The sequence below is a fragment of the Poecilia reticulata genome, chromosome 10 (genome assembly GCF_904066995.2).
Source record: "Poecilia reticulata chromosome 10, P_reticulata-male-v2, whole genome shotgun sequence".
Taxonomy (NCBI): Eukaryota; Metazoa; Chordata; class Actinopteri; order Cyprinodontiformes; family Poeciliidae; genus Poecilia; species Poecilia reticulata.
The window spans coordinates 20229358-20247389 of NC_088839.1; the positions used below are offsets into that span (position 1 = coordinate 20229358).

Here is an 18032-nt window from a genome sequence, read left to right on the forward strand (position 1 = left end):
ATCTCTGCCAAGCAGAGGAAATTAATTTCACAGTAGAGGATATCAGTAAAAAGATAATCTGAAAAATAAGACTTCTTTTTTTTTAAAACGGAGCAGCGTCTTTTTTGACAAAGCAGCCAAGAAGAAAATACTGATGAGAAATAAATTGATCTTTTAATCGCTCCTCTCTGGGGTCCATGTAGGGAAAATACATAAGGCCTTCATCCAAAGACAGATAAACACAAAACTATTTCTCTAATTTCAAAACAAAATCAGAGAGGCAGAATGGTAAATTTTGTTTCTGGATTTCACATTAGAATCACTTATTTGCTGTTTTTTGTTGCTTATTTCCATAAAATACATACTTTAGCAGTGTTATTATTAAAATTTACTATAAGTAAAAAGATATAACATTGGTCGTTTATCATATCTGTTTAAAAAAAACAAGCATGAGTTATGGGTAAAAATGCAGAGCATCCCTGCAGATGAGTCAAATATAAAACAGCTGAGAACTCAGGTTGTGGTTAACCTGAAACACGTTCCCCTCTCTGCGCTCTGTCCAAAACGAGACGAGTCATCCTTAAGGATGTCGATTAACCAATCAGCTTCTTTTAGAAACATCCTGGTGTTCATGAGATCCTCTATAAATCTGATCAGCCATCAGAGATCAGGCTGAAAACAATAATTAAAAAAAAAAAAACATTCTTATTTTATTGTGCGAACACTAGAGAGGTCTGTGAAGAAAAGTGCAGGCTAACATCTCCTCAAATGGAAATAATTCATAAACCATAAATAGTTCAGCAGAGTAGCCCAGTGATGTCAAGTGCCTTGAAAAACTGACTTGTTCACATTTTGTCACATTACAACCAGACTTCAATGCATTTACAGGCCAACAACTTTACAGTACAGGGGCGCGAGGGGGGGGACCTCAAATAAAAAGCTGAAAAGTGTGGAGTGCATTTGTTTTCTTCCCTTTCATCCATCCACCTAAACTAACAGACCAGGAAAGGAGAATATTAATCAGATAAGCAGTATAAATCTCTGGAGGGGCTGCAGAGATCCACAACTCAGGTGGGAGAATCTGTCAACACAACAACTATCACACACTCCACAAATCTGAGCTTAATGGAAGACCGATAAGAAGAAAGTCATTGAGAGATAGGCACCTATCTCTCCCATTTGAAGTAACAGCAAACCTATAGAAGATGGTTGTCTAACAAAACTAGACCAAAGTTAAACTTTCTGGCCTTTACACAAAGCACAATGTGTGGATGAAAGCCAAGACTGTGTCTCTCCTGGTAACAAACCATCTTCACAGAGAAACATGGCTGTGGCAGCATCATGCTGTGGAGACTCTTTTCCTCAGCAGGGACCGTGATGCTGGTCAACACTGAAGGAAAACCTGTTGGAGGCTGCAGAACGCTGAAGGCCGTGGCAGAGGTTCACCTTCTAGCCAAAGTGCAACCAGAGCTACATTGAAAAGGGTTAGATTAAATTAATGTGTATGAGTGTTAGAATGGCCTAGTCAAAGTTCAGACCCAATTCCAATGCAATACAGAAGGACGAACATTGATTTTAAGTCTCTTCGTATGCAAAGCTGCCACACACCCTAAATCGACAAATATCTGCGGTAAAGTTAAAAGCTTCAATAAAGTCCAGAGTTTTCCTTCCCCTTCACGTGTTAATCAATCATAACATGGAATCTCAGTAAAACACACTCAATTTTGTGTTTGTAACGTGACAAAACGGGTAAAGTTGAAGAGGGTTTGAGTAGATTTGCAAGGCACTGTATACCTGAGCGTGTTGTAGCAGCAACACATATGTGGCCAAAGGAAAGTATCCCACATCCCCATCCTGACCCGCTAAGCCAGGATCTCATCCAAGTTCCAGCAGAAAGCTGGAAAAATAACCTCTACCAGTCGCAAAACTAAAGCGAGTTCCTCCACGTTTTCATTCTGCAGGAGAGCGCAAGAGGAGACGCTCCTACTTCTCCGGTCCGCCCTTATTCATGATCACTTTCTCCTGAAAGTCAGCGTGCTTCTGCCGCAGGATTTCTGTCTGCTTCTTGAAACCGTTGACCCTGGAAGAGAGCAGACCGGGGAGTCAGCCTCCAGCGCCGGACACTCAGCGCTCGGAAGGCGGTGCGCTCACCTGGCTCTCTCTTTGGCTTCGTTGTAGATTTCTGTGATGGCTCTGTCTTTCTCGTCCATGAAGCTATTGTGAACTTCTTCCAGTTTCCTGAAAAAGTTGGAGAAACAACTGCTCGCTGTTTGCTTGACCTGAGCCCCCGTCATCCCCCCCTGAGTTTATGAGTTTGTTCAGCTGTTATAACAGCTGCTCAGATTCACAAAGAAGTGAATCTCAGCAAACACAAGAGGCACAGAGTCATTGTGTGGAAACAAATATGAGGAAATGAGTGGCGAGGTTGTGCCAGAGCACATGGCACAGAGGCATGCAGGAATACACCCCACTTAACCGTGCAATAAAAAAAAAAACATTTAAAAAAAGGTTTTCTGATGGTTTTTTAAATAGAGAGGCCTGAATATTTCAGCATAAGGTATGGAGATAACTACCTAAAGAAGACCGCATGCGCTCCCAGACTGAGTACCATCGTGATGACACAGTAAATCACCAGCCTGAAGTTCCTCTTCCTCTTCTGCTTCCCCTCCTCTGCAGTCGCCTCTGGAGACTGGGCATGACGAAACTGCTCCCAGTAGCGAACGTTGTCGTTAGTAGTAGTGCTGGGAGAAAGAAGGAAGAGAAATACACTGGTGATGATCAGAAGTGACACTAACAGACCAAATAGAGGTGATCAGAGGGGAGCAACTGAGCTGAAATGCACATAAATCTCAACAACTTTCCGTTTTCTCTCCCGACAAAAAGAACATCAGATATTTTAATCACCTCTGAGGTTGATGATGATTTTTTTCTCTTTTTTTAAATGTTAGAGCGTGAAAAGATACTTTTCTGCCGGCTTTAAAGCACTGCATTTGTGCTAAAATTACTGCCGTGGCTTTTTAGGTCAGGCGTACTTTCTATATTTGCTCACAGAACTTGAGGGAGCCTACGAGAACTAATTACTTCAAGTCTCAGTTCATCCAGTTTTGATTTAAATTTTCAGAGGAACTTTGCAACGCATCTCTCTTACCAACCAGTCAATCAGGTCATAACAAGTTGCTTAATCTGAAGTCATGACCTCAATGGATGACAAACATGCAGTAATAACTACATTTATTGGGTCCGCTGGTAGACATGCGTTAAGAGGCTTATGATTAAGTCAACTTATGATGCAGTTTTCTGGTACAGGCCACCAGGTTTTTATTTTAAAAAATACTGTTATGTTTTTAAAGTTCAGAGAGTTCACGGTGCTCTGCAATCTGACAAAACTCATAGAGTGTTTGGCAGCAAAACAGCCCCTCAGCATCACAAATCCTTGACTGTGATTAACAGCAAATATGAGCTGATTTTGTTGAACATTAAACCCACCTGGAGAGTTTGTTGCTAACTCTTCACATCCCCAAATCTTGGTCTCACCTAAACAAACCATACAATTCCAGTTAAAGACTCTGTGGCATTTAGTAAACTCCACCATTATGTTTGTGATGGTAGGAAACAGGAGAAGTTTTATTGCTGGCACATCCTGAAAATAGGATCTAAAAGGTACCATGCGCAGTTGGAGACCAGAAGATGCCACTCTTTGCTGTATTTTTCTAAAGGGCAACAAATTTATCTTTTAAATAGGAGCTCCAATATGGCTAAAGTCCAGCAGTCTCCTCTTTATCCCATGATGCAAAAAACATTTTTTAAAGACGCCAACTTTAAAAAATGTTAATGTTCTCTAGCGCAACGCTCTGATGTGAGTTGGAGATGTTTATTAACACACATCTGCCTAACTCTAATGGCAGGTTCTCTTGTCTTTCCTGGTTTGAGTAGTAAATATAAAGAATGGGCCTCAGTGGTGCGTTTTATTTTTTCAATTAGAGAAACGGAGAAAAATCACAAATTATTAATTAGAAAGTCCTAAAAACCGCTGTTCAAATAAAAAAAATTAAGTTAGAAGCAATATTAAAAAAATGCTTGTTAGATTCATTTTAAAGGGACTTTGCCTGAAACTGTGTGAAACTTTATAAATGTACTCAGAATAAAAGGTTTGATTTTTCTAAAGGTTTTCTAGGTGAGATACAGCTACTGCAACAAAAGATTGGATATTTGTTTAGGCTTTTAAACATCTTCACAAGTCAAATGCTGCAGCAGAGCACCGGCCAGTACAGTGTGAGGCCTTACCTTCTGTATACTGTGTGACCAGATGTTGATCTGAAGGCCTGCCCCCCCTGGTATGGATGCTGGAGCTTAAGGTCATATTCCTTCCTGCTCAGCTCTTTGCTCAGCACTCTGTAGGCTTCGTTCAGCTCCACAAACTGGCTGTGCAGCTGCGGGTTTGACGGGTTGCTGTCTGGGTGCAACTGTGGGACGAGCAAGCCAGAGTCAATGATGTGAGATATCAATCAATCAATCAATCAATCAATCTATCTATCTATCTATCTATCTATCTATCTATCTATCTATCTATCTATCTATCTATCTATCTATCTATCTATCTATCTATCTATCTATCTATCCTCTTTATTTAGACACAATTATGGTTCATAAACAGACAAAAAAAGAACAATAAAAATAAGAAAACTAAAAAAAATATATAATGAAACAATAAATCACCGACACATAAACTAATGCGCCAGTGATTCCACAAACTGGAGAAGAATCTCACTGAGCTTTGAACAGGATTGGTCAAACTCTGCTTGAAGGAGGCTTTCCACTGGCATGCTTATACATTCAAATGTGAAACATTAAATTCCAACTGAGATTAATTTTACTTCTGGAGTGAGATGCCTCAATCCTAAATTATAGCATAATCATGCCATAAGATCAAATCTTTATCTTGATCATTCAGGAAACCTCTCCATGAAAACAGGCAGGAAGCTCCATGTGAAAACAATTAGGAGCTTAGCTTATCTTAAAAAACGCCGCCCCCTTGTGGCTGGTTAAGTGCAGAGTTTTATTAGTGAAGTACCTTCTTTGATTTGTCAAAAAAAGCATTCTTTATTTCGTCCACGGAGGCATCCGATTTGACGCCCAACAGGTCATAGTAGCTTGCAGCTTTTCTGCGGGGATAAAGATAGTTTCTCAAAAACAAGCTGGCAATTAAAGCTGAACGGATTACATAGAACACACACACACATACACATACGTAGATCCACTTGCCTTTGTGCAGAGCTGAGAGACAGCATCCGCAGTCCGCTCTTGTAATACCAAATACAACTCTGACATAGTCGCAGCTGAGCTTCCAGCTGCATGACGAAAAATATTCAACTTTGACCTGTAACAAGGACAGACATAAAACCCAGCAGCGATTTAAAATGTGCTTATTTCTTGTTTAATGAAGAGACAAATCATTAAATGCACAAGGCACCTGTTATGGCCTGGCTCAAAGGCCACAACAACAATGGAGAACAAGACACAAATTGAAGTTGTGTCTTGTTCTTCATATTTTGGTGCATTAACAGATGAAAATCTTTCTTTGTAGCTAATATGATAAAGTAATGTCGAGAAAACTCAAGAAACCCCATGATTCCACAGCTTGCAGAAGCAGCAATAATTCTTAATAGTTGTTTTCAGTAACATTGTCAATTTCTCACATCGTTTTAGAGGAAGATTCAGTCTTTTAAGGTTTGTAGAAAATAGTTTCTACACATTTCTCTCAAGGTTCTACATCAGCTCTCAAATCAAGATGAGGTCTGGATTTTGATTGGGCAGCTGCAACGACTTGATTCCCTTCCTGTTCAGCCATTCTGCTGCACATAACTTTGCAAATCTACGTTGTTCAGCCATGTTGTTTTCAGCGAGACGAGACAGTTACATGCCACATAAAACATTATAATTGACGTTTTTTGCACAGTTTGGCGTTAGAATCAATTTGGTTGGATGTCCATTCCAGGAAAGATAGAAATAGGTCACAAATACTTTACAATTCAGAATAATTGTCATCACAGCAGAACGATAGATGTTAAATAGTTCTGAAACATTCTTATCATCCTTTCCAGACTGAATGGTGAAAACATTGCTAATGCCTTTACAACCAGATGTTGTGAAAACACACACCTGTATGGTTCCAACCAGCAATTTAATTGAGAAATTTTCAGTGTTTACCTTTCACTGTGTTTCCATTGAAGCTGTCGAGGTGGGCAGCCGTAACACATCTGTCAGCAGATGACTGCAAACAACAACACACACAAAGGGTTGAGAACAATCACAAAACAGCTACTGAAATCCACAACTTGTCAGCCTAGCCACTGTATCAGGAAGCGATTTCAGGAGTAACAAACATAGTTACTGAACTGTTGTTTCCTCTCCTGAAATTATAAGAAATGATTCCTGCTGTCAATCAAAATACAAACTGAGTTGACAGGAAGAACACTTAGTTCTGTTGCTAAGGCTAACCCCCAGACTAGCATTAAATGTCTACCAACTCTGCTGTTAGATGGTAACATCAGTGGTTATTTCTATTACTCTGTTAGACGTGAAATATAACTATTAATCAATATATAAGCAGAAGATAAAAGGGACAAAAGGTGACATACCAAATGAGATCACTTTCGTAACACTCCAGTTTTCCAATACATCAAGCTACTAGCATAACGGGAACCGGAAATGAAGCTTAATTTCAAAACAAAGCAGACAGTTTATACCAGCGACCAGCGTTTACACTGTAACTAGAACAAAAAGTAGAACAGAAATATTTGTCGTCACTACCACAATTTTTTGTCACAAAAAGCAATTTATTAACAATGTAATAACCTATATTTTTTCATAGTTAATGTTTATTGGTCTAAATAATAAGTCCTGGCAATAGTATTAAATGCCTTAAAATGTTTGTCTATGATTCTGAGATGTATGACAACATAATTCCTCTCTTTTTAAAGGAGAAAATAAATGCTTTTAGAAACATCAAAGAGGAACACAATGTACAATTTTAGATAACCTACCACAATGGTTAATCTTTGTGTTATTTTTTTAAATTTTGTATGTTTACTTTGAAAATTCCAAAAAAAATGTACTTGGGCAACTTGACGGAAAACAGAGCAAAAACACGCCCCTAACTTTTCCACGATGGGCAACCCTGCGATTACCTTAAGTGGACACATACATTTGATTTTGATCATAACATAATAGTGACATGCATGTCAGTTGTCATAAATAAGCGATCTGTCTGAGCAAAAACATACAATTTTAATCATTCCATTCCACAATCAACTGTAATTTTACAGTCTGGCCACGCGGTGGTGGTAATGAGTATATTTCTGACATCTGACGTAGATTTCGGGGAAAGAGGAAGAAACGACTAGTGTTTTGAAAGGTAGTTCAGTCTGGAGAAAGGAAGCAGGAACAAAACTGCCCAAGCAGGTGAAACATATTATTAAAATAACTTTTAGGGTAAGCTAGTTAATGTTTTGCATGCTAAATTTGTTAAATAACATTATTTACCAATATTTCGTTTCATTGTTACTGTGTTGTTTGTGTTTTTGGTGCTGCTTAGGATGATTATTCATTTAACTATTTGCTTAAATCCAGTGAAAGTGAGCTAAAACTCTAAAATACATTTTTAAACCTTGATATAGGTCGCTAACGGTGACCTATATCAGGTCACCGTTAGCGTCAGATCGTTGTTTTGTTAAGTTTTATTGGTTTAAAATATTAAAGAAGACGAATCTAACATTAAACCACACCTTGCACCTCTGTAGGTTAAAGAGCAACATGAAGTGCATCTGTGGAAGGGGTCACTGATTATACAGTCATCAGCAAAAGCTGTTAACAAATAACTACATTATCTTAACAGTTTCAGACTAATTTGTTATATACGTTAATCAAACCGTACAGTTTTGATTAACTGTACGGTTTAATCAAACCGTACAGTTTGAATTAAAACGTTTACAGTTTTAATTCAAACTGTAAACGTTTGCAATGTTAATACTTTTTTGCTATATCCTCAGCAAGAATGTCTGCATCTAAAAAATACTTTGAAGCTCAGCGATATGCGGGTAATAATTGCTAATGCAAGAGTGCAGTGATTCAAGATACAGTGACACAGCTGTTTTTCCTGACTGAGTCAGGAAAAACAGGTACATGGACAAAAGTTAAGATTCTTAAGTTATCTGAACAGCAAATAAGTGGCACTCATCCAGAATTAATAGATGTTTTAAGAGTTATAATCAGAATCGGAAAAATAATATGACTCTTTGGTGGAATTTGTTGAACCACAAAAGTCTGGCCCACACAATCTCCCATTCTCTTTGATGACCAAAACAAAACCAAATCATGCACATTTGGACTCTGTTCAGTGGGAAAAGCCACTAATTAGTTTCTATTTCTAACTCTAACTCGTTTTATCTCTTGAAGATGCAATATTGATCTAAACGTAGGTATTACTTTCATCCAGCTTTATAATCTCTGATTTGTTTGTCCTTGGTGTTTCTGTTTGCTTACGATGAGTGAACCAACATATGTTATTTTGCCTGACGTCTTTAAAATTATTTACACGTGATTTTTTTTGTCTTTAGGTTTAACCTCACCAGGATCCAAAACGTCATTGTCTTCATATAATTATTACGACCGGTTAAAGGGCCAGGTTGGGCTCAGAGAGAGAGAGTAGTGGACTCCAGTGATCATCCACAGTAAACATGATGGACCCTGAAGTGTGTCTTCTGCTGGACTGTGCACATTGGAGCGGGCTGCGGGAGCACCAAGTACAGGTGGAGCTTTCAGACAGGTACTCAGATCTTTACTGATTTGTAAATGTCATGTTTTATTTCCTTATATTTAGCTTCTGAGCAGCAAGCTATTCTTATATTATTATTTTTTTAATGGGTCCTGGTCAGAAGCTTTTAGACCAATAATATTTTTTTATTATTTAAATTCCTATTTTTTATATAACAGTATTTTTTTATTATAGATTTTTTTTTAAGTAAAAGTACTTGAATTAAATTCAAAACACTGTATTGATCCAAAAAGGAAATTAAATGTTGTAACACCTATTATGAGAAGTTTACACAGAAAAGTATTTTGTCTCCTAGATAATTTTTTTTTTTTTTGCATAAAGTAGGTTAAAAAAATTTTCATCCAATTTTAAGCTTAAATGTCCATAAAGGTAGATTTAATATTTTTATATGATTTATTTTAGTTTGAAGGTAGTCTTATACAAATGTTTTATTTTTTCATTCCAAAGTATCTTCTAAGTATCTTTTTAGCTGCAAGTGTAGGATTTTTTTCATTAAACTTGTTTCAAGGTCTTATTTCATTAAAGTATGTTTTGGTAAAATCTATGATTTTATAAAAACAACTTGTGTTTTCATATAGAATTAGTTTTTCTTAGTTAAAAACATTTTTTTTTATTTCATTTAAAAGCCATCTTGTATCCAGGTTTTATCTATAAAAACTATCTATTTGTTAAGGAATTTACTATGATTGCTTATTTTTATTTATTTATTTGTTCAACCTTTGTTTAAGCAAGAAGTCAAAATTGAAATTAAGACTCTTTTACAAAGGAGGCCTGGCAAAATTTTGTTAGTTTAGCCTTAAAAAGACAATAGTACACAAACCAGTGTTGATACATAGAACAAAACTTTAACTTGGATCTTAAGACATTTTGTTCCCAGAAGCCTGTTACTACGACAAAGTTTGTTCCATATTTTATAAATGGACCTATGAAAACCAAAAACCTCTGATAACTCTTGAAGAACTGTTGAATAACTCTTTGAGAGATGAAAGTAAATTCTGGATTATAATTCCCTCAGATTCAACAGGCAGACAGATCCTCTTCTTGAGCAGCACATAAACCAGGTTTGGACCGAGCGGCTTTCCAAGGAGCCATGGCTTTTTAACGGAGCCAAATTCAGGCTACATTCCTTCTGCTTGGACTCTCCAGAGAACCTCGGCTGCTTTCAGTCTGACTGTGGAGAGCAGCAGGCCGGTGACGCAGCTCAGCACAGTGGGGACTTTATTAACGGCTGTACACTTCAGACAGAAGATGGTGGAGGAGACAGTCAGAAGATATCACAGCCAAAACATCGCCCTGGTTCTGTTCTCACACTGAGGCTGGGCCTCACCTGCTACAAGGACTACCTGGGAACAAACTGGTCTGGTGAAGTGGCAGAGCTCCGCCGCCGTGGGCAGGAGTTTGGCGACCCTCTGGCTCTGCTCGCGCAGCCCCTGGGCGTCGGTGCCGTGTTGTGCACATGTGATGGTCAGGTGGTGTTCATCAGGAGGAGCCAGAAGGTGGCGGAGGCGGGGGGGCTGCTGGACATTCCCGGCGGCCACCCGGAGCCAAAGGTGACCTTTAAAGAGTAATGATGTTTAATTTAAACCCTCGGTCTGTGGTCGGTCTTCATGTGTTTGCTGCTGTCTTCAGGCGGTGTGTGAGCGTCTGGGCAAGGCGGCGGGTGAAGAGCAGATCAGTCTGGTCATGATGCAGCAGAGGCCGGACGCCGTCGTCTCGGAGCTGTTCTCCTCTATCTGCGCTGAGATCAGGGACGAGGTCACTGTTGCTTCATGTTTAAAATAAGAACACTTCAATTTCAAATCAGCTCTTAACGTGACAGTGGCTCTTCATTGTCCTTTTCTCAGTTCAGTTCAAATGTAGTTTATTGATCCAGAAGGGAGATCAGATTGACAATATTTCTTAATTGTACCCGACCTGTTCTGCCTGCAGATAAATATTCCTTTGAGCAGCCTCGGCGCTCCTGTCCTGATGGGCATCGCTCTCAACAACACCAGCGCTGGACGCCCGAGCTCAGAGTTTTACATCAGGTATTATCCTTTCTTTATCCAGGTAAAAAAAAAATATATCTTAAAGCTACAATCAAATCATAATCAAAACAGAGCAGGTTTAAGAGGAAGTGTTTTCTGTGATGTGAGATATCACCTGACGTCTGAAACATTTGATAACTTTAAGTGACTTCCGTCTCTGCGTCCTCAGCTGCTCTCTGTCTTCTGATGAAGTCAGAACGTTGTATTGGAAAGGAGGAGCCGAGGCCAGCGAGTCCACAGACGTCGTCTTCCTCAGCACAACGGTCAGTTCAGCTCTGAAGTCGGAGGCGTGATTTCCTGCTTCAGCATCGGGGCAGGTTACAGACGTCGTTTCTGTCGTGTTTTGTGTTGCAGGAGGTGATGCAGCTGAACAGAAGCAGCCCTCTGTGGTCGGAGATGTGTCCCTCCGCTAAAGGAGCCATGCTGCTTTATCAGGTGGTGAAACCAGGATAGCCAAGCCAAACCAAACCGAGGAAAGATGAGCACAAAGTTTACCAGTTAAATTTATTCACCTCAAGCACTCGGAGACCAGCAGTGGTGTCAAATCTCTGTTCTTTGTAAAATAAGACGGTTAAAATATTTTCAATAAAAATCTTTTACAAAGTTTGAAAAACTTCTCATCATTTCATCTTTGAAAAACAACCCCAGCTATCTTTGATTGTACAAAACAGCGTGCAACATTAATCGCAATGCACCGTGCAAAAGTTTTAAACCATCCCTCCTTTCTTTCAACTTTGCCTCCAATGAGCCACGTTTTCTTGTAACCTTTTAAGGTGGTCTGGATCAAGTTTTTCTCGACTCTGGCTGCTTTTTGACACAGTCCCTCTAGCTGACCATGATAAGTTAGAAATTGAACTGGAAAAATGGAGGACAAAAGAAGTGTCAAGGTAAAGACTCTAGAAGCTGGTTGATTCCTTCAATTTTAGATTTTCTTGTTTTACATAAAATAATAAAAGGAATAAATATCTAAGAATAGCATTAGGGATTTTTGTGAATATATTTGAATGGTTTCTGATATTAAAAATAAACAAGGCACCTTTATCTTTCATTCCATACAAGTTGACCTGGTGAGATCACTGCGCTTACAGAACTAACACCTACGATTGTGTAGCCTATAGCTTCTCTAACGCACAACAAATGTTTGTTGGGCATTTCTCCAGCACAAGTTTCAGGAAGTCAAGTTTCATAGCACTAAGATTTCTAATCAAGTACTACATCTATTATGAAAACACCCAATCCGTTAAATTAGTTTGTTTTCTACCACTGTATCCGTCCGCTTACAACCATCGATGTGTGAATGTATTATGAAGCAATTCAGGGTTCCCTGGACTCGATAAAGCGCTATAAAAGTACAGGCCACTTAAAATGCACCACATTCTAGGCCTATTTAGCTGTTCAAGATGACAGAAATGTAACTATAGAAGACTTGTTTTTAAGACAAACCTCTCCCGTGATGAAAAAAAAAACTGGCTGGGATAGATTTTTAGAAGACACATTTTTCAGCAGGTTTGTATATAAACTCCACCAGCCCACCTGCATCATGAGGTTCGGAGTTTTGTCACAGCTTAATATCACAGAAATCCCTCAGTACTAAAAATGCAAAACTAACAAATGCATAGAAAAATAAATATATTAACGGAACTGGTATTGAAAATGTAAAACCCTGCATAAATTCACAATAGCTGCTTGTTATACAAATGCATTCAGTGTTGCACATATAAGCAATGTTATGTATTCATTTATCTGCATCCAACTGCTCATCACGGCATTTCCACCATTAGACTCTGGAGAATCATTAAGGTTTCATTGGTCTCCTTATAAGCACAGATTTACTTGCTACTGCTTGCTGTCTGCCACATCTTTGTATCACATCTATTACTTGATTCCCTTTCCGCTTGCGGTCATTATGGCTCTGCAACTACCTCCCAAGGAGCATCAGAGGACCAATACTCCTTTCAGATGAGCCTGAAGTGTCAAAAAACAATTCCAGATTGTGCATTGAAAAAGGAGAATGTGGAGAACAAATGCTTAAAAGGTTACAAGAAAACGCGTTTCTGTCTAATTTCAAATGAGGGACGCCTCATGACTTCTCCAGTGTTGTAGTCGGCATTTGTTCTTCGCAGTGATCGTCATAAAAAACATCCCAGTCCACTGTGACAGCGGCCTCGTTCTTCTTGTTTCATGTTTCCTCAGGAGTAACTCTGGTAGCCGCTGAAACCGAAACTTCTGCTGTAGTTGTAGTTCTGCTGCTGATAAGGCAGGTTCCACTGAAATGACAAGAAAAAGAAAGAATCAACCCGGAGCAACAACACACACACACACACACACACCTATTTAAATACAACATTAAATCTATTCTTATACAGTTAACAAAAATTGGTAACACTGTATTTGAAGGGGTGTGCATAAGACTGACATGACATTGTCATAAACATGACATAACACCTTTCATGAAAATAAAGAAGTCTTTATGAATGTTTATGACAGTTGTCATGAAGTGTCATTCGGTAAATAATGACACTTTTAATGCAAAGTTGCTCTAAAAGTTGCATTGAAAGTGCATTAAAAATGTAAACTTTGCATTACATTATCATAATTTACAAAATCATGCAAAGTTGGCATTTTTAATGGACTTTTAATGCAACTTTTAGAGCAACTTTGCATTAAAAGGGTCATTATTTACCGAATGACACTTCATGACAACTGTCATAAACATTCATAAAGACTTCTTCATGTTCATGACAGGTGTTATGTCATGTTTATGACAGTGTCATGTCAGTCTTATGCACACCCCTTCAAATAAAGTGTGACCCAAAAATCTTCATGGAAAGATTCTAATTTTCTATTGGTTTGGTTTATCAACATCAAATTAAAAATATTTAAATGAGATTATGTGTTGCAACAGAAAGCAATTCAGACTATATTAAGCTGAACAAATAACTGATAAAAATCCCTCACATGTCTGGCCTCTGGTTGTTGACTCCAAGGCTGCATGTCACTTCTTGTGTTGTGCCAACCTTTAGAGACAAAGGCAACATTAACCAGCAGTCTGCACCAGTATGTCTAAATAAAATAAAATATTCATTGTGTCTCATGCCAACCATGAACGGCTCCCCACTGCATCCCGTTTGGCGGTGGAGGACTGAGAAAGTGACGTCTTCTCTTGTTCCATCTGGGTTTCTTGTCTGGTTTGATGACAGGAGGCAGCAGTCTGTGAGCCTCCTCTTTGTACTGCGTCAGGAGGATTTGTGCCTGTTCCTGTGGCAGCTCTGCATACTGTAACTCCTCCATCAGGTCAGGCTGCGGTTCTGGAAGACTGCAGCTCACTGAAGCCAAGAAAACAAACGCAACATCAATGCTGTGTCTGAACAGGGACAAAAAGATCACATAAAGACAATAAATGCCCATCCCTGTGTGCAACTGAAGTTGAAACCCTTTTTCCCAAAAAGGTAAGTAAGTAAATTGAACCTTGGAGTTTGAGCAGGGCGGTCTCAGGGATGCACTCGGCGTCGCTCATTCGACGCTGCGACAGTCGTCTTTTCCACTCGCCGGCAGACGGGAAGATCACCACCACCCGCCGCCTGAAGCCTGCAAACAGCTGCAGCTTGTGTCGACGTGCAGAGAAGAGGATGTTGCACTGGGAAAACACACAAAAAAAAGTTGCATTAAATTATCCACTCACACAACCAGCAAGCTTTTATTTTAATTGGTAATTTTTTTTGTTTTCGGGTGAAGCTCTCGGTTACCTGGTCGAGGATGTAGTTTCCAGGCGTCTTGGCAGCGACTTTAATGAGATCAGTTAGACACTGGGAGGCCTGCTGCAGCCTGCCGTCTCTCTGACCACCACTCTGCACAAACACACACACACACACACAGGTTAGGAGGACTAGCTGCTCTGAAGTGGATCGAGCTCTAAAATAATTGCTCAAATGAATACAAATTGGGGGTTTTCACTGACAAGCATACAAGCGAGCAGGTCTTCTGTCCCCAGCAGTCTGTACTTCTTCTCTGGATGCTGCTTCATCAGCGTCTGAGCCCAAAAACTCTTCCCAGAGCCGGGAAGACCCACCATCATCACCACCTGCAGGGACAGAGAGGTGAAACATGCAGCCTGAAAGATTGAGTACATATTGTGTGCACATTGAAGAACAAATATGAGGCTCTTTAAACCTGAATAGCAAGGTCCAAAATCTAACCTCAGACTGCATTCTGGAGGTAGGCGCCGATGTGATGCGTACTCTCTGACCAGCAGGGAGCGCTGTCAGCGGCATAAATCCCATCGGTCCAGGGTACCACTGAGGGGTTATGTGGTCCAGAAGGAATCGGACTGAACAGTTCTTACAGAGAACATGAGGAACCAAGACTCGACCCCGCAGCAGAGAGGCACTCAGGGAGAAAGCTGCGCCCAGGAAACGGCCGTTTTTATGGAAAAACAACTCAACAGCGCCATCTGCAGAAAAGGCCTGTGGTTGTGGAAGCACAAACAATAAAAAATTTGAGAACAATCCCAGCACCACTCAAACTAAAGAATATAAAGAAAAACAACTCACAGCATAACAGCCAATGATGTCCCCCTCAGACACAGGCTCACCGTACTCCTCTTGGGTTCCATCAGAAACCTTTTTACCGCGTCCATCGTAAGCAAAAGAAAACTCATCCTCCCCTGATATGAAACGCATCAAGTTTCAGTTAAAACTCTCACAACAAACAGAAAAAACATGTTCGGACAAGAGCGACCCAATCCTCACCAAGCAGCAGAGAGGAGTCGCCCACAGACCAGCCCACTCTCAGTTCGTATGGATCCTTGACCTCTTGGTCAGCAGTCAGCAACCTCCTCTCCAGCCGAACCTCAAACCCCACCCGTCCCTGCCGCACCCCGTGGGTGAGCCTGCAGCCGGACCAGAGCAACGGGAACCGATCCCAGAACCGTGGCTGCCCACAGGACCCATCAGAACTCACTTCAAAGTGGAGGTGACAGCCGTCTGTGGAAACAATCAAAGTATCAGCGACGTTTCTAACAGCTTTCCAGAAAAGGAAACTGACTTCACTCTGAACTCACATGGATCTAATCTAACTTTATCTTCATCCCACTCTTCCTCGCCTTTGTCCTGTTGAAGCTGTGGTGATTTGGATCTGGAAAGACACAGTAACTCAATTAAAAACACTTTGTGTGAAGAGAAACTGAACAAATCTGATGAGCAAACCTTCCTGTTAAATGTTCAGGAGTGGAGAAAGCCTCACTGGTCCTTCATACATTTCAGAAAATGACTCAGATTTATTTTTCTAAGCATTATAAATAGTAAAATTAGACGAATATGGACGGTGAAAAAAAATGAAATCAAGCAAACAATTGTAATTCTATTTTCAATCATCCTATTGCCTCTACAACTCAAAACGGAAACATGTAAAACTATATAAAAAAGGATTTTAAAAAGTGGTTCTCTGAGTGTGAACACCCTTAAACTAAGACATTGAAAAAATGTTCTTGGCATCTGTTCCAATTTTAAAATTTGAAAAAAGATTTCTCAAATCTGGACTGTATTAGACTTTATGCAGTTTCTTTAAAGCTGTATATAAAGTCTTAATGGACAATTTTCAAATTAATGTTCATTTGTGTCTTCTTTTGCCAACAATTATGGAGCTTGACAAAAACCCAAGTTGTGATGAAGCAAATCAAAGATGAAAGGTAACCTTTAAATATGAATCAATGAAAAATAACTTTCTCATTCATGAGAAATGTTGCTTTACATTTCTCAACAATTAAAAATAAGGAATGGAGTTTAGAAACTCAAAGACTTTTTCCATACTCAAGCCTTTCTTTTCCAGAGCGTGAAGGAATTCTTGTTAGTCAGAAACACTTTAAATAACACATTTACATCAGTTTGAATCTGGTGGTTTAAATTCAATACAGCCACATCCACCAGAAAGAAGGTACGGAAAAAACATTAAGAATTTAATAGTACCGTTTTCTAATTGAGTTGAACTGCTATAGATCGATTTAAAAATAGAAAAAGTTCTGTATTTATTTAAATCACAAAAACATCGGATTCTAATTGACTTATTAAATTTTTCCCGTTTAACCTCCCATAGCTTTGTAGATTTTAATATTCACTGTATTAAGGATTTACCTTTTGTATCGTATCTCCTCCTTGAACTCATAGAAAGCTCTTCCTCTGCCCATTTCCACAGAGAGAGGACCATCTGAATGCAGCTGCCTGCCCTCCGCCTGGCAGACAGTCTCGGCCCCTGAAAGGCACTCAGAACCCGGTGGTACCGCTGGTGGACCCGGTGGTACCGCTGGTGGACCGGGTTCTGGCTCAGTCTGTGTGGCAGTGTCTGTGTACTCTCTACCCGGGTCTACTTCACACGGCGCAGCGGCACCGTCGACCACCGGCGGTGATGAGGACTCGGTCCGAACCTGAACTTCATCTGGTTCCGTCTGGTTCCGTGTTGATGAGCTGCCCTCCAGCAGTTCTACATGTTCTGACTGCGAGGCTGACCATAGTTTGTCCACCAGGTCAGCCTTCAGACCTCTACTGTCCAAACCCAGTTCGGTTAGTTTCGACCGCAGTTCGGCCACTTTTAACTTCTTAATGTCCACCAGCTTCATTCTTAAGTCATCAGGATAAACCAGGATGTGGGATTTTCAGGGAGAAAAAAGACTCAACACGATAAATAAGGGAGTGATTCAAAACATTGCTTTTTTTCTTCTTCGTCTTCTTTTTGGAGTCAATTGGCGGGCGGTTGCCCTCCTTCAAGTTGCATTACCGCCCCCTGGGGCTAAGAAGATATAACGTTTAAGTTCATCTCAGTTTTTGAACAAATCTAGTTGTTTTAAGAAAAACATCAAAAACCAACACTGACCTAATGTCTGACAGTGTTGGCAAGAAGTAAATTACCAACATTGACACAAATATTTGTGCACCTCATAATTCAGTGGTTCTTCTTCAGACATGTTTATTTTAATCAGAACCGGAATACAAGGATTGACATTTATTCTTATATATATTTTTAAAAATACCACCATTTTCATGCAGGTCATATCATTTTATTTTGCTGTATTTAACAAATACCTCATTGTTATTAAAACTGGCCCACGGGGTTGTGGGCAACACGTGGAGCACAAAACGAAGAGACCTGAAAGAGTTTAAATGTTTGAGTTTTAATCCATCTCAAATTTGAAGGATCCTTGA

General features: G+C 39.7%; 3 protein-coding genes across 4 annotated transcripts; 1 reads left to right on the plus strand and 2 right to left on the minus strand.

Moving 5' to 3' along the window:
• Positions 1 to 131: 131 nt before the first annotated feature.
• Positions 132 to 6722, minus strand: LOC103471453 (dnaJ homolog subfamily C member 4). The gene is made up of 8 exons (XM_081611617.1): positions 6618 to 6722; positions 6187 to 6250; positions 5242 to 5356; positions 5051 to 5141; positions 4264 to 4442; positions 2553 to 2720; positions 2131 to 2217; positions 132 to 2059 (listed from the first exon to the last, which is right to left on the minus strand). Exons 3-8 carry the CDS (start codon positions 5331 to 5333, stop codon positions 1963 to 1965), a joined length of 714 nt encoding a protein of 237 aa, XP_081467743.1. The 5' UTR covers positions 5334 to 5356; positions 6187 to 6250; positions 6618 to 6722; the 3' UTR covers positions 132 to 1962.
• Positions 6723 to 7278: 556 nt separating this feature from the next.
• On the plus strand, positions 7279 to 11452 carry nudt22 (nudix (nucleoside diphosphate linked moiety X)-type motif 22). 2 transcript variants are annotated; one of them, XM_008420468.2, is made up of 7 exons: positions 7279 to 7470; positions 8595 to 8803; positions 9828 to 10362; positions 10442 to 10567; positions 10742 to 10839; positions 11009 to 11102; positions 11194 to 11452. In XM_008420468.2, the coding sequence occupies exons 2-7, from the start codon at positions 8715 to 8717 to the stop codon at positions 11290 to 11292; spliced, it is 1041 nt and encodes a 346-aa protein (XP_008418690.1). In that variant the 5' UTR covers positions 7279 to 7470; positions 8595 to 8714; the 3' UTR covers positions 11293 to 11452. The 2 variants fall into 2 exon arrangements, with proteins under 2 accessions (XP_008418690.1, XP_008418689.1); XM_008420467.2 differs by having other exon boundaries at positions 7279 to 7440.
• On the minus strand, positions 11330 to 17792 carry si:ch211-107m4.1 (heterogeneous nuclear ribonucleoprotein U-like protein 2). The gene is made up of 11 exons (XM_008420466.3): positions 16968 to 17792; positions 15899 to 15972; positions 15588 to 15821; positions 15390 to 15502; positions 15036 to 15302; positions 14798 to 14920; positions 14586 to 14687; positions 14308 to 14476; positions 13941 to 14165; positions 13798 to 13856; positions 11330 to 13106 (listed from the first exon to the last, which is right to left on the minus strand). Exons 1-11 carry the CDS (start codon positions 17447 to 17449, stop codon positions 13029 to 13031), a joined length of 1926 nt encoding a protein of 641 aa, XP_008418688.1. The 5' UTR covers positions 17450 to 17792; the 3' UTR covers positions 11330 to 13028.
• Positions 17793 to 18032: the final 240 nt, after the last annotated feature.